Source organism: Chiloscyllium plagiosum, chromosome 38, assembly GCF_004010195.1.
Source record: "Chiloscyllium plagiosum isolate BGI_BamShark_2017 chromosome 38, ASM401019v2, whole genome shotgun sequence".
NCBI lineage: Eukaryota > Metazoa > Chordata > Chondrichthyes > Orectolobiformes > Hemiscylliidae > Chiloscyllium > Chiloscyllium plagiosum.
In genome coordinates, this window is record NC_057747.1 from 2,651,841 (window position 1) to 2,669,105 (window position 17,265).

General features: G+C 45.9%; 1 protein-coding gene across 28 annotated transcripts in view; it reads left to right on the top strand.

Annotated features, from left to right (window-relative positions):
• The window catches only part of LOC122541752 (sorbin and SH3 domain-containing protein 1-like), a 327,865-nt gene that overhangs the window by 195,553 nt on the left and 115,047 nt on the right, over positions 1-17,265 (top strand). For 17 of the 28 annotated variants that reach the window (XM_043678673.1, XM_043678672.1, XM_043678685.1 and 14 more), the window contains 7 exons: positions 1,909-2,053; positions 6,888-6,917; positions 9,250-9,410; positions 9,566-9,629; positions 11,067-11,141; positions 12,757-12,819; positions 13,854-13,904. In XM_043678673.1, coding sequence (XP_043534608.1) covers positions 1,909-2,053; positions 6,888-6,917; positions 9,250-9,410; positions 9,566-9,629; positions 11,067-11,141; positions 12,757-12,819; positions 13,854-13,904 — 589 coding nt within the window. The remainder of the gene's footprint in view (positions 1-1,908; positions 2,054-6,887; positions 6,918-9,249; positions 9,411-9,565; positions 9,630-11,066; positions 11,142-12,756; positions 12,820-13,853; positions 13,905-17,265) is intronic. The other 11 variants (XM_043678686.1, XM_043678676.1, XM_043678683.1 and 8 more) reach the window with 5 other exon arrangements.

Consider the following 17,265-nt stretch of genomic DNA (forward strand, 5'->3'; position numbering starts at 1 on the left):
AGGTGATAGCCTCATCCAGCGGCCTTCCCACTAAGGCAGTTTGTGAGAGGGAGGAAAGTGTGTGCACGGCCTGCGTTTCAGCCGAACCAGCCTCGTCATCCCTGCCATCTCATCCTACCATTGCACCTCTGACCCTGCCAACACTCGACGACTTCATCCCCCCTCACCTGCAGAAAGGAGTCTCCCATGCTGTGTGTACCTCCTCTTCCACCGTCCCCATTAACCCACCAGCGTCATTGCTGCTATCGCCCACCACCAAGCTGCACAGCGGCCCGGACTCCCAACTCACTGGACTACCCCCACGCACAGTAAGGCCCACCTCTAGCTCATGCCTATCTGCAAGTAACCCCTTCCCTCCCCCCTCCTTGTGACCTTTCCTCCCTCTCCCTCCAGCAATACCCCCTCAACCCCTTGTCTCTGCCGATTAACAGGTGCTGCTCCCTTTCCATGTAGTGTGGCTTGTAGCTGAGTGTTGTAGCTGAGTGTTTTGTGCTGCTTGCTTAGAATTGGCCCCATAGACTATCAATGCTAAGTGAAAGAGGACTCCTTCCAGCAGTAATCTGTTCGTGAGCCGTTCTCACCTATTCCCCCCCTCCCCCCACCTCATTTTAACAACATCTTCTGAAGAAAGCTTCTGTCTCTTCCTTTCTATCTCTAGCATTCTGTCTGGCCCGCTGGGCATTACTTGATGCAGATGGAGATCCCTCCGTTAGCTTTGCTAGACTTGTTGTTTGTCACTTGCATGGACACTGCATGTTTACCTGCTCCGAGTGAGGGTGAGTGCACAAACCCATTGGAGACAAGAGTCACGCTTGAGCATCCCTAATGTAATATAGGGAATGCAAGACATCTGGTTTCCAATACTGGGACTCTGACTGCAAGCATTTCCAGCACGTTTTGGCTGATATTTTATTCATGGGCTGCTCGGCAAAGCTTAACAAAACCTCCTGAAGTAGTCAGAAGTATTTAACATGCTGCCAGATCCTGTAACGAATGGCTGAGCTGATTTTCTTCCAGTCAAGGGGAATGGAATAATTTGAGGTGTACTCTAGTTTTAAAATGTTATCCTTGATGGGTTTCACATTGAAACAGTGTGGTGTTGGAGTGTGTGGGTGAGCAGACACATTCTTCTCTGGAGACCAGGAGACTCACGGAGACATTATGCTAATTGGCTGTATTCGACATTAGCATCGCCTTGTGAGCAAATGGAGGGGCAAGAGACACGGAGAAACTCTTATCAAGACTCTGCTCTGTTGGTGAATGTTGAGGATGAACTGGTTAGGACAGTATAACTGTGAGGAGATCTCCCAACATATCCCACTGGGCCTTTCATTAGTAGGCCCCATGATCTCCTTCTACTCTGTGGCCTCTTCATTGGACCTGAGGGATTGCTTTTTTTTTTAATTCATTAATGGGATGTGATTAAAATGATTGGAAGCCAGCTGAGGAAAATGAGGAATTGTGATCTGGATCATGCTATCAGAAAGGGAAGCGGATTCAGTAGAAATTTCCAAAAGGGAACTGGCTGCTCAGTTTAGCAGAGAGGTCCTTTTGAGGGACATGGAGCAAGGACAGTGATAAATTGGATAGATCTTTCAAAGAAATAATACTGATACGTGGGCTGAATGGCCTTCTGTGCTTGTTTATGAAATTCGAGTGGATTTCTTTTGCCACGTTAGCATTAGAACTCATTGAGACTCGACGTTCCCTGCCTAGTTTTTGCTTCTTAGGGAAGAGACAGGGTGCAGGGTGTGGTGGGGTAGAGGCCAAAGATTCTTGTAGTTAAAAGATTGGAGGTTAAAGAAGTGGGTGGTCACAGTGTGCTGAATACGGGTTGCTCTGAATTCGTCTGTAAGTTTGATCCTGGCAAGTGTCTCATTAATAAGCCACTGTTCTCTTGTCTGGAAGGATGTGCAGTCCACAGTAAGTGAAGGAGAATTGCCTTGTACGAGTCTGGAGTCACATCTTGGCCTTGCCTCATCGAGCAGGCTTTCGGCCTACCCATCCACCACCTTCGTGAATCCTACTATCGTTCTGCTTCAGCACAACCGAGGTAAGCACAACCAACTGTGTTACAGAATTGCATCGTATTGTGTTGTGAGGAGGGGCAATCAGCCCCCCTCCTTTTTTAGCCCCCTCTCGGTCAGTTGTGACAAATAGTTTTATTCCTTTGTTAGCACACAGCTCTCGCACTTTAATTACACATGGTTTGCTAGAAATGGAAGGATTTTTACAATTTTATGGAATGTATAAATGACTTGGTTGCGGAAAGTGAGATATACTATCACCATAAGTATAGCTGGGAGTGCAAGCGGTGAGGATGACAGTCTGCGGAAGGGGGATATAGACAGATGTATGTGAGTGGGCAAAAGGTTGGCAGATGGAGTCGAATGTGGGAAAATGCGAGGCTTGTTTTAATTTTGGCAGAAAGAATAAAGGCGCTGAATCTTCCTGAAATGGAGAGAGAAAGCTGGAGCACAGACCGATTTTGGGAGCCCTTGCATATAAATCTTAAAAACCTAGAAATTATGTTCAATGGGTAATTGAGAAGGCTAATGGAATGTTGGTCTTCATTTCCAAGGGGAATGGAGTGTAATAATAGTGATGTCTTTCCAAAACTATACAATGTGTCAATCAGACCTCAGGTGGAAAACAGTGAACAGTATTGGGCACTTTGTCTAAGGAAAGATATACTGCAAAGGAGGTCATCCAGAGGAGATTCATTGGATTGATCCTTTACTTTCCAGTTGGTTCAGCCAACCAGGTATGATACTGAGGAAACATTAGCCAATGAATAATTGTCTGGGGAAAGGTGTGAGGCATCTGGTCACATGATGAAACCTCCAGGAATGTACCCAATCAGAGTTGTCGTGGGAGCAGCTCCGGCCAATCCGATAATTCTGATGAATTCCTGGCCCTTTCCAAGAATTTGAAACTTTCCACCACTAGGAACAATTTCTTCTCCTATGTATTTTTGAATCTGGGGCTTTGGATGATAATATCAAGAACTCTGGAATTGACTGCTCAAGGTTCCTGTGTTTTTAAGAATTCGCAAGCCTCCCTTTCTCATTGTAACACTGGACAGCAGTCAACAAAAGCGACCACCTTCATTGATATAGTACCTTTTGCTCAGCGAGCCAGCCCAGCGCAGTTGCAGGAGCGTCAGAAAATAAGATTTAACATCAAATTTAAACAAGAAAAAAACTGCAGATGCTGGAAATCGTAAATATAAACTCAGCAGGTCTGGCAACATCTGTGAAGAGTAAATGTTTTGGGCCCAGTGAACCCCCCTCCGCCTCAGAATGGATTTGACACCAAAAAGCCCAGTGAAGGGCATTTGGACAGATGACCGACATCATTTTTAGGACTGTTTTGCAGAAAAAGAAATTGAGAGGCAGAGAGTTTTAGTGAGGGAATTTCGGAGCGAAGGCACAGATGGTGCAGGCTTTTCCTGGGGTTGGTTATGGCAATGGATTATAACGCTAGCAGAGCAAAGTAATGTAATTAGTCGAATGGGAAGTACATGTTCCAGTCATCTCTGGCAGTACAAGGGAATAACCTAAGGTTTCCATTGTCACTGTCCATTGCAGCCATCCCTAGGTCAGAGTGAAGGGAGTGAAGCAGGAGGGCTGAGTCCCAGGCCTTGTTATTTGGATTTCAGATGAGAAGAGGTTCTGTTTGGAGATCGTTCTGTGATTGACTACCTGCACCTCCCAAGGTCACCTCTGCAGCAATGGGGTGTGTGCCCATGAGATTCAGAAAGTGGGGTTGCTGTCATTGGGGGTTTATGCCACTAGCAGTGGGTGGGTGTGGAAGAGGAATGGGAGGGAGATCCCCGAGGAAATGGTTAATCCTGACTTGCCCTTTGAACATTGCTTGTCACTTCTTCATTCCCCTCCCTCCTGTCGGAGCAGCCCCTTTCTGGAAAAGTTGGATGTTCAGCATTGAGCAGGGAAATCCTGTGTATCCGGCATGGGGTGAGGTGGTTCTTTGCAACATTCACGCAGCAGTGTTAAGGCAGGAGCTTGCCCACTGATTCTGGTTAGTTTGAACACCACATTGTTGGAGGCTACTGGCTCATATGACGTAATGGTATCCCCCAGTGGTGTTCCCATCATGGAGATGAGTGTCTGTTTAAAAGGGCATCAAGATGTTTTGATGCCCACAAACAAAGTCTTGCATTTATATAAAAACTGAAAGAACTGTGAATGCTGGAAATCGGAGACACAAACCAAAATTGCTGAGAAGACTCAGCAGGTATGGCAGCACCCGTGGAGAGAAATCATTCGGGTTCAATCTCGGAAGCGTAACTCTGATTTCTCTCCTGAGACTTCCAACCAATTTCTGTTTCTTGCTTCTTGCTTCTTGCATTTATCTAATATCTTGTGGGCGGCACGGTGGCACAGTGGTTAGCACTGCTGCCTCACAGCGCCAGAGACCCGGGTTCAATTCCCGCCTCAGGCGACTGACTGTGTGGAGTTTGCACGTTCTCCCCCATGCTTGCTTGGGTTTCCTCCGGGTGCTCCTGTTTCCTCCCACAGTCCAAATATATGCAGGATAGGGGAATTGGCCATGCTAAATTGCCCGTAGTGTTAGGTAGGGGGTAAATGTAGGGGTATGGGTGAGTTGCGCTTCGGCGGGGCGGTGTGGACTGGTTGGGCCGAGGGGCCTGTTTCCACACTGTATGTAATCTAATCTAAACTAATCTTAACTATATTGACAGCCAATGAAGGATTTGTCAAGTATTGCAATATTGGCAATGATAGCCAACCTATCCACAGCAAGGTCACACAAAGAAAATACTGTCCAGATGATTTCTGGTCTCTATTGATGTCAGTGGAGAATCAGTATTGGCATAGGGTGTTTTATTTTACAGAACATGTTGGAGGGCAGACCCTAGTCTGAAACCTAGTCTGAAAGACATCAGCCATGGCAGTGCAGCACTCCCTCAGTACTTCTTTGGAATGCCCAGCTCAATTACATGCTCATGTGTTGGGAGTTGGACTTGCACCCACTACTGTTTAGTTCAGACGGACGCTGTTCCCCCTCTTTCTGCGTTCCCTACACAATGACCCAGAGTCGGCTGAGTAGGCCGTCTGGCTTTCTCTGTCCTTCCATCAAATTGTGGCTGATTTGGTTGTGGCCTTAACTCCACTTTCCTGTCTGTCCATGTAATCCTTCAAACCTTTGACCGTCAAAACCCTGAATATATTCAGTGACGCAGCCTCTGCTGTTCTCTATGATCGAGAATTCTCAAAGCTTCTGAGAGATGAATTTCTTATTCATTTCAATCTTAAATTGGAGCCCCCTGTTTTGAAACAACGATCCTTAGTTCTGTATTCTCCCAAATATTCCACCAGCCAAACGTCATTTCCCTCTTTTTTTTTTAATCACCTTTCATTCTCAAAACTTGGAACTCACCATTTGTTGTGAGATAAAGACGATGATAGTATAGTGGTGAGCATAGCTGCCTTCCAAGCAGTTGACCAGGGTTTGGTTCCTAGCTATCGCAGTGTTGGTTTCTAAACTGACTTTTTAAGGAAAGCCTCTGGTGTAAAACAAAAATGAGTATTTCATCTTGTGGTAAAACGGATCTGTCAAATTGCTTTGTGGGCGGCACGGTGACTCGGTGGTTAGCACTGCTACCTCACAGCACCAGCGTCCCAGGTTCGATTCCAGCCTCTGGTGACTCTCTGTGTGGAGTTTGCACATTCTCCCAGTGTCTGAGTGGGTTTCCTCTGGGTGCTGTGGTCAGGTGAATTGGCCATACCAAATTGCCCATAGTGCTTGGTGCATTAGTCAGAGGGAAACGGGTCTGGGTGGGTTACTCTTCGGAGGGTCGGTGTGGACTGGTTGGGCCGAAGGGCCTGTTTCCACATGTGGGGAATCTAATTTAATCTAATAACTCCTTCAAGTGGGAATCAAATTAGTGAGCCTCCTCTGAACTGCCTGCAATGCAAGTGTATTCCCCCCTTCAGTTAGTTAACGAAACCTTTTGCAGTGTACCACCTTGTATGGTTGCACTAGTGTTTGATTTTTAAAAAGCGGTTTGGACACTATGAGCAAATCCTGTAAGTTTCATTGAGTCTATTGGTACCTTGGACACCAGACCTGGGAGTGTGTCTGTCAAACCTGGACACAGAGCTCCTCCTACTGGTATGGTAGATTAATGCGCTGCAATGACATACAGCCTGAGCTTGGTCAATTCAGCACTTAGATTAGATTACTTAGTGTGGAAACAGGTCCTTCGGCCCAGCAAGTCCACACTGACCCTCCAAAGAGCAATCCATCCAGACCCATTTCCCTCTGACTAATACACCTAACCCTGCGGGTAATTGAGCACAGCCAATTCACCTAACCTGCACATATTTTGGACTGTGGGAGGAAACCGGAGCACCTGGAAGAAACCCACGCAGACACTGGGAGAATGTGCAAACTCCACACAGACAGTTGCCTGAGGTGAAAATTGAGCCCGGGTCTCTGGCACTGTGAGGCAGCAGTGCTAACCATTGAGCCACCTTGCTTTGTAACTGAATCGAAGATCTCCCTAGGCTGTGTAGCGTATTCACCAGTCCTTGGGCCTGGCCTGAAGATGCAATATTTGGCTTCTGTTGAGGGACAGGTTGACTTTGACTCCCTCTTGGTGAAAAAAACATTAAAACATGATAATATGGGGATGTGGGGTGATGTTTCTACTGGGGAATAGCCTGATGGCATGTGCTAATGATTATGAAGATTGCATTGGGGTGAAGCACTTGATCTGCCGTGTGTGTGTGTCCATCCATCTGTATCCCCATCCCCATGAGGGAGGTACATATGATTTAAGCACAGTGCCCTTGCTGAGTCTGTGTGTTTGACTTGGTTTTGTTTCTTTTGTCTTTCTCCAGAACAGCAGAAACGTTTGAACAGCCTGTCAGGTAAGAGAAGGTGCTCAGTGAATATCACGTTTTCTTATGTGAAATGTTAAATTCTGACACCGTTCGGTATGTGATCTGGCTGGGTGCTGAAATAATAAACCGTAAAATGTAACAGCAGCATCGGGTCAAGTATTTGGCGTAACACCTCACCAGGGATTGGGTCGCATATACCATTAGGTGAGGACCTGCTTGGTAGCTCTGAAATAACTCAGTTAATGGAACCTGGGAGACGGTGATATATTGCTAATGTCACGAGACCAGTAATCCAGAACCTCGGACAGCTGTTTTGAGGGCCATGGATTCAAATCCCACAGTGACAGATAAAATTGAACTCAATAAAGAATTCTGGAGTAATGACTACCAAGTATTGTTTTAAAATCCCATCCATTTCACTAATGTCCCTGAGAGAAGGAAATCTGTCACCATTAACCTGGTCTGGCTTACAAGTGACTTCAGACTAATGGTGATGTGATTGACTGACTATTAACTACCCTCTGAGCAATAAATACTGGTCCAGCCAGTGACATTCAAATCCCATAAATAGATTTTTTTTTTAAAAAACTAGTGCCACATTTTGCTGTTTGTTTGATTTGTGGCTCAGTGGTATGGGTTGCTCAGTGGTTAGCACTGCAGCCTCACAGCACCAGGGACCCAGGTTCAAATCCAGCCTCTGGCGACTAGCTGTGTGGAATTTGCACATTTTCTTTGTGTCTGTGTGAATTTCCTCCCTCAAATCAAAGATGTGCAGGTTAGTTGAATTGGCCATGTTAAATTGCCCGTAGTGTTCAAGGATGTATGGGTTAGGTACGTTAGTCAGGGGTGAATGAAGAGCAATAGAGTAGGGGAATGGATCTGGTTGGGTTACTCTTTGGAGGGTTGGCGTGGACTTGGGCCAAATGGCCTGTTTCCACACTGTAGGGATTCTAAAATTCTATGATTCTGACCTTTCTGGAAGTAGACCAGTCCCCAGGGCCAGGTGGGCTCTATCCCAGGTTACTGCGAGAGGCAAGGGAAGAAATAGCTGGAGCATTAGCAGATATCTTCACAGCCTATTTGACCATAGGTGAGGTTCCAGAGGACTGGAGAAGCCAATGCCCTTCCCTTGTTTAAGAAAAGAGAGCAGGTATAATCCAGGAAATTACAGGCTGGTGAGCCTGATGTCTGTGGTGGGGAAGCTCTTAGACAAGATTATTGAGGGACAAGATAAATGCACATTTGGAAGAAAATTGACTAGTTAGTGACTGGCAGCACGATTTTGTATGGGGAAAGTCATGTCCCACCAACATGAATGAATTTTTTGAAGAGGTGACAAAAGTTATGGATGAGGGAAGGGCTGTAGATGTAGTTTATCTGGACTTTGGTAAGGCATTTGATAAGGTCTGATTGGTTCAAAAACTAAAATCACATGGGATTCAGGGTGGGCTGGCTAGATAGATACAAAACTGGCTTGGTCACAGAAGACAGAGGGTAGCAGTGAAAGGGTGTTTTTCAGAATGGAATTCGCTATCTAGTGGTGTTCCACAGGGATTAATCTTAGGTCCTCTGTTTATTTGTAGTATATATAAATGATCTGGAGAAAAATGTAGGCGGTTTGATTAGTAAGTTTGCAGATGACACAAAAATTGGTGAAGTTGCTGATCGTACCGACGATTGTGAAAGTATAGATTAGTGACTTGGACACAGATTTGGCAGATGGCGTTTAATCCAGACAAATACAAGATGATGCATTTTGGAGGATCAAATTAGGTTTGAATTATACTGTAAATGGCAGAACCCTTAGGAACATTAACATAGAAATGGATCTGGGCATGCAGGTTTACAGTTCCCTCAAAGTGGAAGCCCAGGTGACCAAGGCATGTGGCATGCCCACCATCAGCCGGGGGGAGGGGGTGTCTGAGTGCCAGCGTGGGGTGATGGGGTGGGGGTGGAGACGAGCGAGTGACTGGGGAGGGGGGTCCATCGAGTGACGGGCTGGGGTGGGGCAGTGACGGAGTGGGCAGGAAGAGAGTGAGAGGTTACAGATTGTACCACGCGGGTGTGTTTTAATGGGTGTTCGACAATAACCCAGCGTTTAGTTCCTTTTGGTGGGGGAAGAAAGGAGCTCTGTTGTTTGTCACTTGTTGCTGACTTATTCTCCTCATTAGGCATGCAGGCAAACAGCAAGCTCAGGCCACCACCGCCCCCAGCCAAACTGCGGTTAACCTCCGAGGTTACATTAAGATTCCACTTGCTTCCTTAATAGGAATTGTGTGGCCGGAATGGCTTTACCATTGCTCCGAACTTGGTGTATTTCTGTCACTGCACATACTTGTACTGTTTACTTTCTTCGTAGATTCTGTGCCAGAAACAGTAACTGATCATAAAACGCAAGTTGCAGCTTCAGACGGAAGTGTTCCTCCTGTGCACACAGCAGCAGCGATGGATAATAAATGGCAGAAAGTCACCCAGGTGCCTCAGTCCTCCTTCATAGCGCCTGAAGACCTGGGTATCAAGGTGAGAGAGGAACAGACGGTTCGTTTGATGTTGCCTGCTGTAGTGTGTAGTGTGAGACTGGGCTACAGTTTCTCGCGATCACTGACTGAATGGGGCATGTCGTCTGTGCTGTTTCTATTACTATTCCTCATTCCTCCAATTTTATGTCTCCGCAGAATGTCGAGAGGCCCAAAGATTGGTACAAGACCATGTTCAAACAGATTCACAAAGTCAGCAAAGGTAACATGGTTCTGGGGACAGGTGAATGTGCCATTGCCAAGTTTCCTGTGCCTCAGAATCACAGGCAGTGTGTCTCCCCACAGTTTACCCATTCATCAGTTCATGCAGTAAATACCAGAAAGCAAAACTTGTGAATGCCGCGTACTCGTCCAACTTGTTTCAAATACCTCAGAACACCGCTGACGGTAATGAACAGTGCAGTAATGTAATGAGCAGAGCAGTAATGACCAGTGCATTCACTACCTAGTATTACAGTTTCTTTATTGGTTTTTCTGCCTCCTCAGTACCGTTACTCCAAGGGGAGTTGTAACTCTGTGCCTTCACCCTCCTTTGCGCCAGGCGTAGTCCACAAGAAAAGATGAGGCAGAAGAGATAATTTGATAGGGTTGACTGGGAGCAGATATTTCTCCCTCTGGAGGGTAATCCAGAACTTGGCGTTTTAAAATTAGAAGATGGTCAGTAACAAATGCAGTGAGGAATTTGGGAAGAACATCTTCAGCCAGAGAATAAATAGAAAGTAACACTTAGTGAGATAAGGAGCGACTGAGGTAGATAGATAGTCTCAAGGGGAAATGTTAAGTAAATAAACAAGGGGAAAGTAACTGAAAGGAAAATGAAAGACATTCTCCCTCCCCCACCCCCACAATGACATTGCCAGAGCCACCCACATCCATGTTCACTCACTAACAAACATATACATGCGAGCGTGCGTACACACAGACATATTCACCCAATCTTGCACTCCTTGGATGCTGCCTGACCTGTGCTTTTCCAGCGCCACACTCTCAACACACACCGAATCCCTACAGTCTGGAAGTGGGTCATTCAGCCCATTGAGTTCACGGCAACTCTCCACAGAGCGTCCCACCAAACCCCTCCTCTAGCCCTGTAACTCTGCATTTCCAATGGCTAGCCCACCTAACCTACACATCCCTGGACCCTATGGACAATTTAGCACAGCCAATCCACCCTGAACCTGCACATCTTTGGACTTTGGGAGGAAACTGGAACACCTGGAGGGAAACCCATACAGACACTGGGGGAATGTGCAAACTCCACACAGCCAGCTGTTCGAGGGTGGAATTGAACCTGTTGCACACATGTTTGCGCGTTCACATTTGATCGCTCTTACGTTCACACTCCCAGACGTTTGCACTCCCAGACGTTCACACGTGCACACATGGGATTCAGGCTCTCACCTCCACACCAAACGTTGTGAAGCATTATAGTTGGTGTAGGCTGCTCTGGAAGCTTGTTGTTGAATAATTAATTGTTTGGTAATACACTGCCCACATTTTCCTTCTCTTTTTCAGAATGTTTTAATTCTCTGTGCTTTCTGAGTGACCTTTCTCTTGCAGCTTGTCTTCTCACGTTTGAATCTTTGCTATTTTTTCCCATGGCTTGTTTTGTCTCTTGCTTCCTTACCTCTTCACTCAGACACTCCTGAGGAAAATCCGTATCACCCTACATACAGCTTTCCTGAGCTTCCTGAATGCCAGCAGAAAAGAGAAGGTATCAGTGTATGCGTGTGTATGTGTGCGCGCGTGTGTATCAATGCCTCAATGTGTGTGTGCCTGTGTCTGTCAGTGTGCACACATGTTTGCATATGTGTACATATGTCAGTGTGTGTGCATGTGTCTCTTTCTATCAGTTTGTCTGTGTTTATCTGTCTTTGCCCCTGCGTCAGTGTGCCTGTGTCTATCTGTGTGTGTGTGTGTGTCTCTCTCTCGCTATACATCCATCTGTCTGTGCCTGTGTCTTTGCCTGCATGTGTGTCAGTATGTACACCAGTGTGGGTGTGTGTGTGATGCTGTCAAGTGTTTAAGCCCTCTCAAATGCCACAGTTATTCCAAGTTGTCTCTCAATGTCATGTTTAATCCATTGCTAGTTGTCAGCTCTTTGCTCCTGAGCCATGTTTTCTGTAATTTCCCAACAGATTATGCATTTTAATCTTTAACTCTCCAGTGAAATGGAAGGATGTAAACTGAGCATTTCTCTCAGGGTGTCATTTGTTGTGTAATGCACTTTCTCGCTATGTTGAGGCAGAGGCTACATTAACATTCAGAAATAGGTTTGTAATAATTGGAAAAGGATATGCAAACTCTGTGTATTCATGGGATGACGAGTGAGGAGGATGATAAACATGGTGTTGATGGGCTGACCTTTGTATCTATTTCAATATTTACTCTTCTACCCCCCAGCCCTGTGGAAAGGAAAATCCCATGGTTACCAGCTCCTTCCAGATGCTGGTGATTGCTTTTGGATGCGAGGCCCAGCTGTGATGCCTCTTGCAGTCAAACAGCTTGCACTCTGTCTACCTGACTTGAGATTGGCTGAGCCACTTGTGGCTGCCTGGGTGCTGCTGAAGCCTTTTGCTTCTGACCCTGCCCCACATGTGCACTCCTGTGTTCTCTCTATCTCTCTCTCTCTCGCTCTCTCTCTCTCACACGCGCTCTCTCTCTCTCACACGCGCTCTCTCTCTCTCACACGCGCTCTCTCTCTCTCACACGCGCTCTCTCTCTCTCACACGCGCTCTCTCTCTCTCACACGCGCTCTCTCTCTCTCACACGCGCTCTCTCTCTCTCACACGCGCTCTCTCTCTCTCACACGCGCTCTCTCTCTCTCACACGCGCTCTCTCTCTCTCACACGCGCTCTCTCTCTCTCACACGCGCTCTCTCTCTCTCACACGCGCTCTCTCTCTCTCACACGCGCTCTCTCTCTCTCACACGCGCTCTCTCTCTCTCACACGCGCTCTCTCTCTCTCACACGCGCCCCTCGCGCCCCCCCGCATCTCTCCTCCCCTCGCGCCCCCTGTCTATCCTGTCACCTGACCCATTCATCCTCATAAAACCCGACCACACCAGGGATGTGTGCGAATAGCCTGTTGTCTCTCAAAGTGTGTGGTCACTTCCATGCTGGCCATGAATGTACCCTGGAATAATGTATGGCTTCACGTGAGGGGCAGCGGGAAAACAGTTTGCCTGCAGGCGCGTTGTTGGAACAGCTTTCACATCTCATCAATGCAGTTAACTTCAGCTTTTTCTCTGATCATTCCTGCTTTTTACTTTGCTGTTGCATGATCTCATCGTCCTGTCTCAGTTCCATTTCTTTCCATTGCTTTTATAGAAACAGTCACTTACACCCCAACCTATGTCTTCTCCGAGATTGCTCAGAGAGAGTTTCTCAAAGGTACCTTTCTCTCTCTTTTGGCTGCCTCGTGTGTGACTAGAGACTCTGGTCTGTCGTTTCCTTTCACTTTGTGACTGCTGCCTTGTACTGAGGCATTCCCGCCTGACTGGGGAAAGTTTGGAGTCATGTGGAGAATTGTAAGGTGCTGGGCTCGTTTTCTGAAGAGTAGTGGAGGCTGAAGGGAGATTTAATAGAAATTCAAAATTTTGTGGGGTTTTGGTGAAATAGATAGTAGGAAACCATCCGGATGGTCAGTAACCAAGAGGACATCAGTATAATGTGTTCTACATTCCGGATAAGGAATGAGCAGATAGTTGTGATTTAGGTTAGAAAATGGCCAAAAGGTTAATTAAATAACTTAAGGGGCAACTTTCCAAAGGGAATCAGATACTTGATTGGAAAGGAAATCTTTGGAAGGTGTAAAAGCAGGGAGTGGGACTAACTGATTTGCTCTTTCGAAAGAGCTAGCATGGGCACAGTGGGCTGAATGGCTTCCTTCAAAATGGATGATTTGTGAATAACATAGGCTGGGACAGTTCAACATTTGCCTGGCACCTTTACATCCAATATGACATCGGGTCCCAGGGAAGAGTTGAGGGGTGGAGCCGTGTCAAATCTTGGCTCCTGTGTTGATTTGATTTGGGAATTCACGGGGAAATACAGGACCTCATTCACAATTTGATCAAATCAAAAGGCACAAGTTTAAAGTGGAAAAATAAAATGGCCCGAGGATCAATTTTTCCAAAGATGTGAAATCGGGCAGGGAAGCTCCAGTTCTGGGAGACAGGTTTTGGATGTTTCTGGAAACTTCTCGCAACAGCTGACTGTTGAGTCCAAAATCGATGAACCACAGAATTCAAACTTTGTACATAGTATACCAAGGTATTTTGCAAATGTTTCACACAATTCCAGTTTTAATTGGTGGGACAGCCAATGAACTGAATTTGAGGGAGTGGCTGTACTGACTGAGCAGTTGGTCAGGAATGTGTGTGAATTGTTGAATGCTGACATTAACATATCTTGTGCTTTTCCAGCAGATGATGACGTGGAGTACTACTCCCCACGGTACCATTATTCTGAAGACAGTGAGTATTAGCTTTCTGTCTAAAAAATTTCAAAACATTAGACCTTGGAGCTTGTAAGGTCATGGTTGTATTTAATCATCCTTTTATTCATCCATGGGATATAGGCATTGCTGTATAGGCCAGTGTTTATTGTCCATCCAGTGGCTCAATGGTTAGCACTGCTGGTCCCTCAGCGCCCAGGCACCAGATTCCATCCTCACATGATTGTCTGTGTGACATTTGTACATTCCCCCGTGTCTGTGCGCATTTCTTCTGGGTGATTTGGTTTCCTCCCACAGTCCAGAGATGGACTGGCTAAATTTGCCCATAGTGTTCATGAATGTGCAGACTAGGTGGGTTAAACATGGGAATTGTAGGGCTACAGGGATAGGGAAGGGGGGCTGGGTCAGATGCTCTTCCGAGGGTCAGTGCAGACTTGATGGGCTGGATGGCCTCTTTCCACACTGTAGGGACCTTAATATTCAATTAAGGGTTTGGAGTCAGATGTCAGCCAGACCAGGTATGGACAGCAATTTCTATCCTGAAGGTTAGTGAAGCAGATGGGTCTTCACAAGATCGACAACAGTAACATTGTCACTGTTGGGTCAGCTCTTTATTCCAGGTTTGATTTAAATTCAGATATCGCCATCTACCATGGTGGGATTTGAGCCCTTTCTCCTAAAACATGAGCTAAAGTTTGGACTGTCAGATCAGTGACATGACCAACACTCCTCTGCCTCCTCTTGAATTAAAGGGTAATAGTACACATTATTGCAATCATTTCAACAATCGGGAAATTGGAATCAGGAGCAACGGTGGCTTTACGATCGGCCAGCTTTTCCTGCTGTTAACTGTTTGGGCAAGTTTTCAAAGTATCTTTTCCATGGGTTTCACTCAGTTACGGTTACACTGCAGCCTCAGTTATGGTTACGTTGCAGCCTTAGCTATGCATGTGGTAACAAGCCAGTAGCAACCAAAATAATTTGGTATCTGCAAAAAAAAAAACATATTGATTTGCTGGCAAGCAACCAGTACAGCCCACTGCTATTTGATCCAACTGCATCCACCAGTGTAACTTCCTGAATAGGCTCCAACTCCAATTCAAATGTTTAAATTGAAGCCGACATAATCTTATAGAGACTTATAAACTCATGAGGAGCATAGATAAGGAGAATAGCAGGGGTCTTCTCCCCAGGGTGGGGGAATTCAAAACTCGGGGATGTATTTTAAAAAGGACATGAGGGGCAACTTTTTGTTTTGTACAGTGTGGAATGAACTGCCAGAGAAAGCGGTGGACGCAAGTACAGTTAAAACATTAAAAAAAAATACATACATAAGAAAGGTTTGGAGGGATATGGCCCAAATACAGGCAAGTGGGACTAGTCTAGTTTTGAAACATGGTTGTCGTTAATCGGTTGTACCGAAGGGAGTGTTTCCGTGCTGGGTGATTCCGTGACTTTGTGTACTTTTGTGCGTAAGCTCAGCCACGGAGACAGTGAAACTACTTTTGGCTATTGTGGAAAAAAAGTCTAATCTGGCTCATTACTGCCCCTTTTAAGGATGGAAATCTGCTGTCCTTACCTGTTCCTGACCTATGTGTGACTCCAGACCCCAACAATGTGGTTGATTCTTGAATAAACCCTAAGGTGACTAAGCAACACGTGCTGTTCAAGAGCAACCTTATCAACGATGTCACAACCCCTGAAATTAAGTCCCCAAATTTAGACAAAATAAGAATCGTCCTCTATCCAGTAGATTATTGCTGTGTGGGTGAGAGTGATGCATCTTGGGAGTGTTGTTTTTTACTTGTCCAGTTCCCATGGAAATGAATTCCCAATGGTTAATGCTATGTCCTGTGATAAATCAGGCAGCATATGTACAAATAATGAGTTGCAGAGAAGCAAAAAAATTAAACATTTTCAATTTTTTTTGCCGAGTAACGTTCTGAAAGTAAAATGTTAAGTAGAAAGAATTGTTTGGTATACGTTTGAATTTCATTTTGAATTTGAATATTGTGACCTGGATTTTCATTCCTGAGTCAAGTGCTCAGAATTGGGATATATCCTTACTTGCCGTGCCTGTTTTGGACATAACGTACTCTAAATAATGGGGATCTTGGTCCTGGGTGACGGGTGTGTCGTGACGTCAGCCTGTCATCCTAGAAATATTTCAGAGGCAGCCATAAAGATTGCCAAATACTGAAGCGGGCTGATTTAAAATGTTTTCCTGCCACACTCAGTGCCTATACCAACCTGCGTCCTCCCATTATTCCCCAAAGCTCCTCATAGCCACTCTCTCACCTTAGTGCCAACCATGCTCCGACGCAGTCTACACTTTGCACTAGCACTCTCCATTGCCAACTCAACCAGTGGGCTGTTGCCCATTCTCTATGCCAACTCATCCAGTGTCCACAGTAGGCAGATCTCAAGAACCATGCTAAGATGAAATAAAATAAAGCATCTATTACAGACTTCACTATATTAAAAATGATCCAACTGATAACAGTCCATTCAATACATTTAAATCCCCCATTAAGACAAACATTTGTATTAATTGCACCCTTTTTTCGGATGTCTCAATTCAAAATGTAAACTAGCAGTTCCACCATCCCCCAGGTGCATACACCCCTTCCCCACTGACACCAGCCTAAAGATAGACTGTGAAAGATGTCAATTGGTAACAATATTATAACAAAAATCCTTAGATTCAAACAGCTGTTGTGAGTACAACAGGTACTTTAGTCATGTCCAACCCTAACCTTTTCAGCAAACCACCAACCAGGGTGATGCCACTGTAGTCTGACGCACTGATCTTTACCTTGCAGAGGCTTAACATCAACTCTGAGAGTTCCTCCTTGCTCCCCCAGACCATGACCCCCACATCCGAACCACAAACTATTGTTGCCAGGGCTGTCACCGAGTTGATTACCTCTGGTGAGGGGTGAGGTTTCTTCCCCCCCCCCCCCCCCAAGCGGTCACTGTCTCCAACCCTGTAGTCCCCCAACCCTGGATAGCCCGCTTCTACCTCCTTCCCAAATTCCCTAAACCAGACTGCCTCCGTAGGCGTGTCAAATCATCTTACTTCCGCCCCAGTGCATTGGTTTCCTCCGACCATTCTGTCAGGTCTGTGCATGAGCGTGACCCTGAACTTCCTGTAGCTGGTTATTTTGACTTTCCTGAAGAAGGGCTTATGCCCGAAACGTCGATTCTCCTGTTCCCTGGATGCTGCCTGACCTGCTGCGCTTTTCCAGCAACACATTTTCAGCTCTGATCTCCAGCATCTGCAGACCTCACTTTCTCCCCATTTTGACACAGCATCCTGGTCACATTCTCACTTATCTGTCCTCAGCATCTTGTGATGGTCCATTGAATCAATACCATCT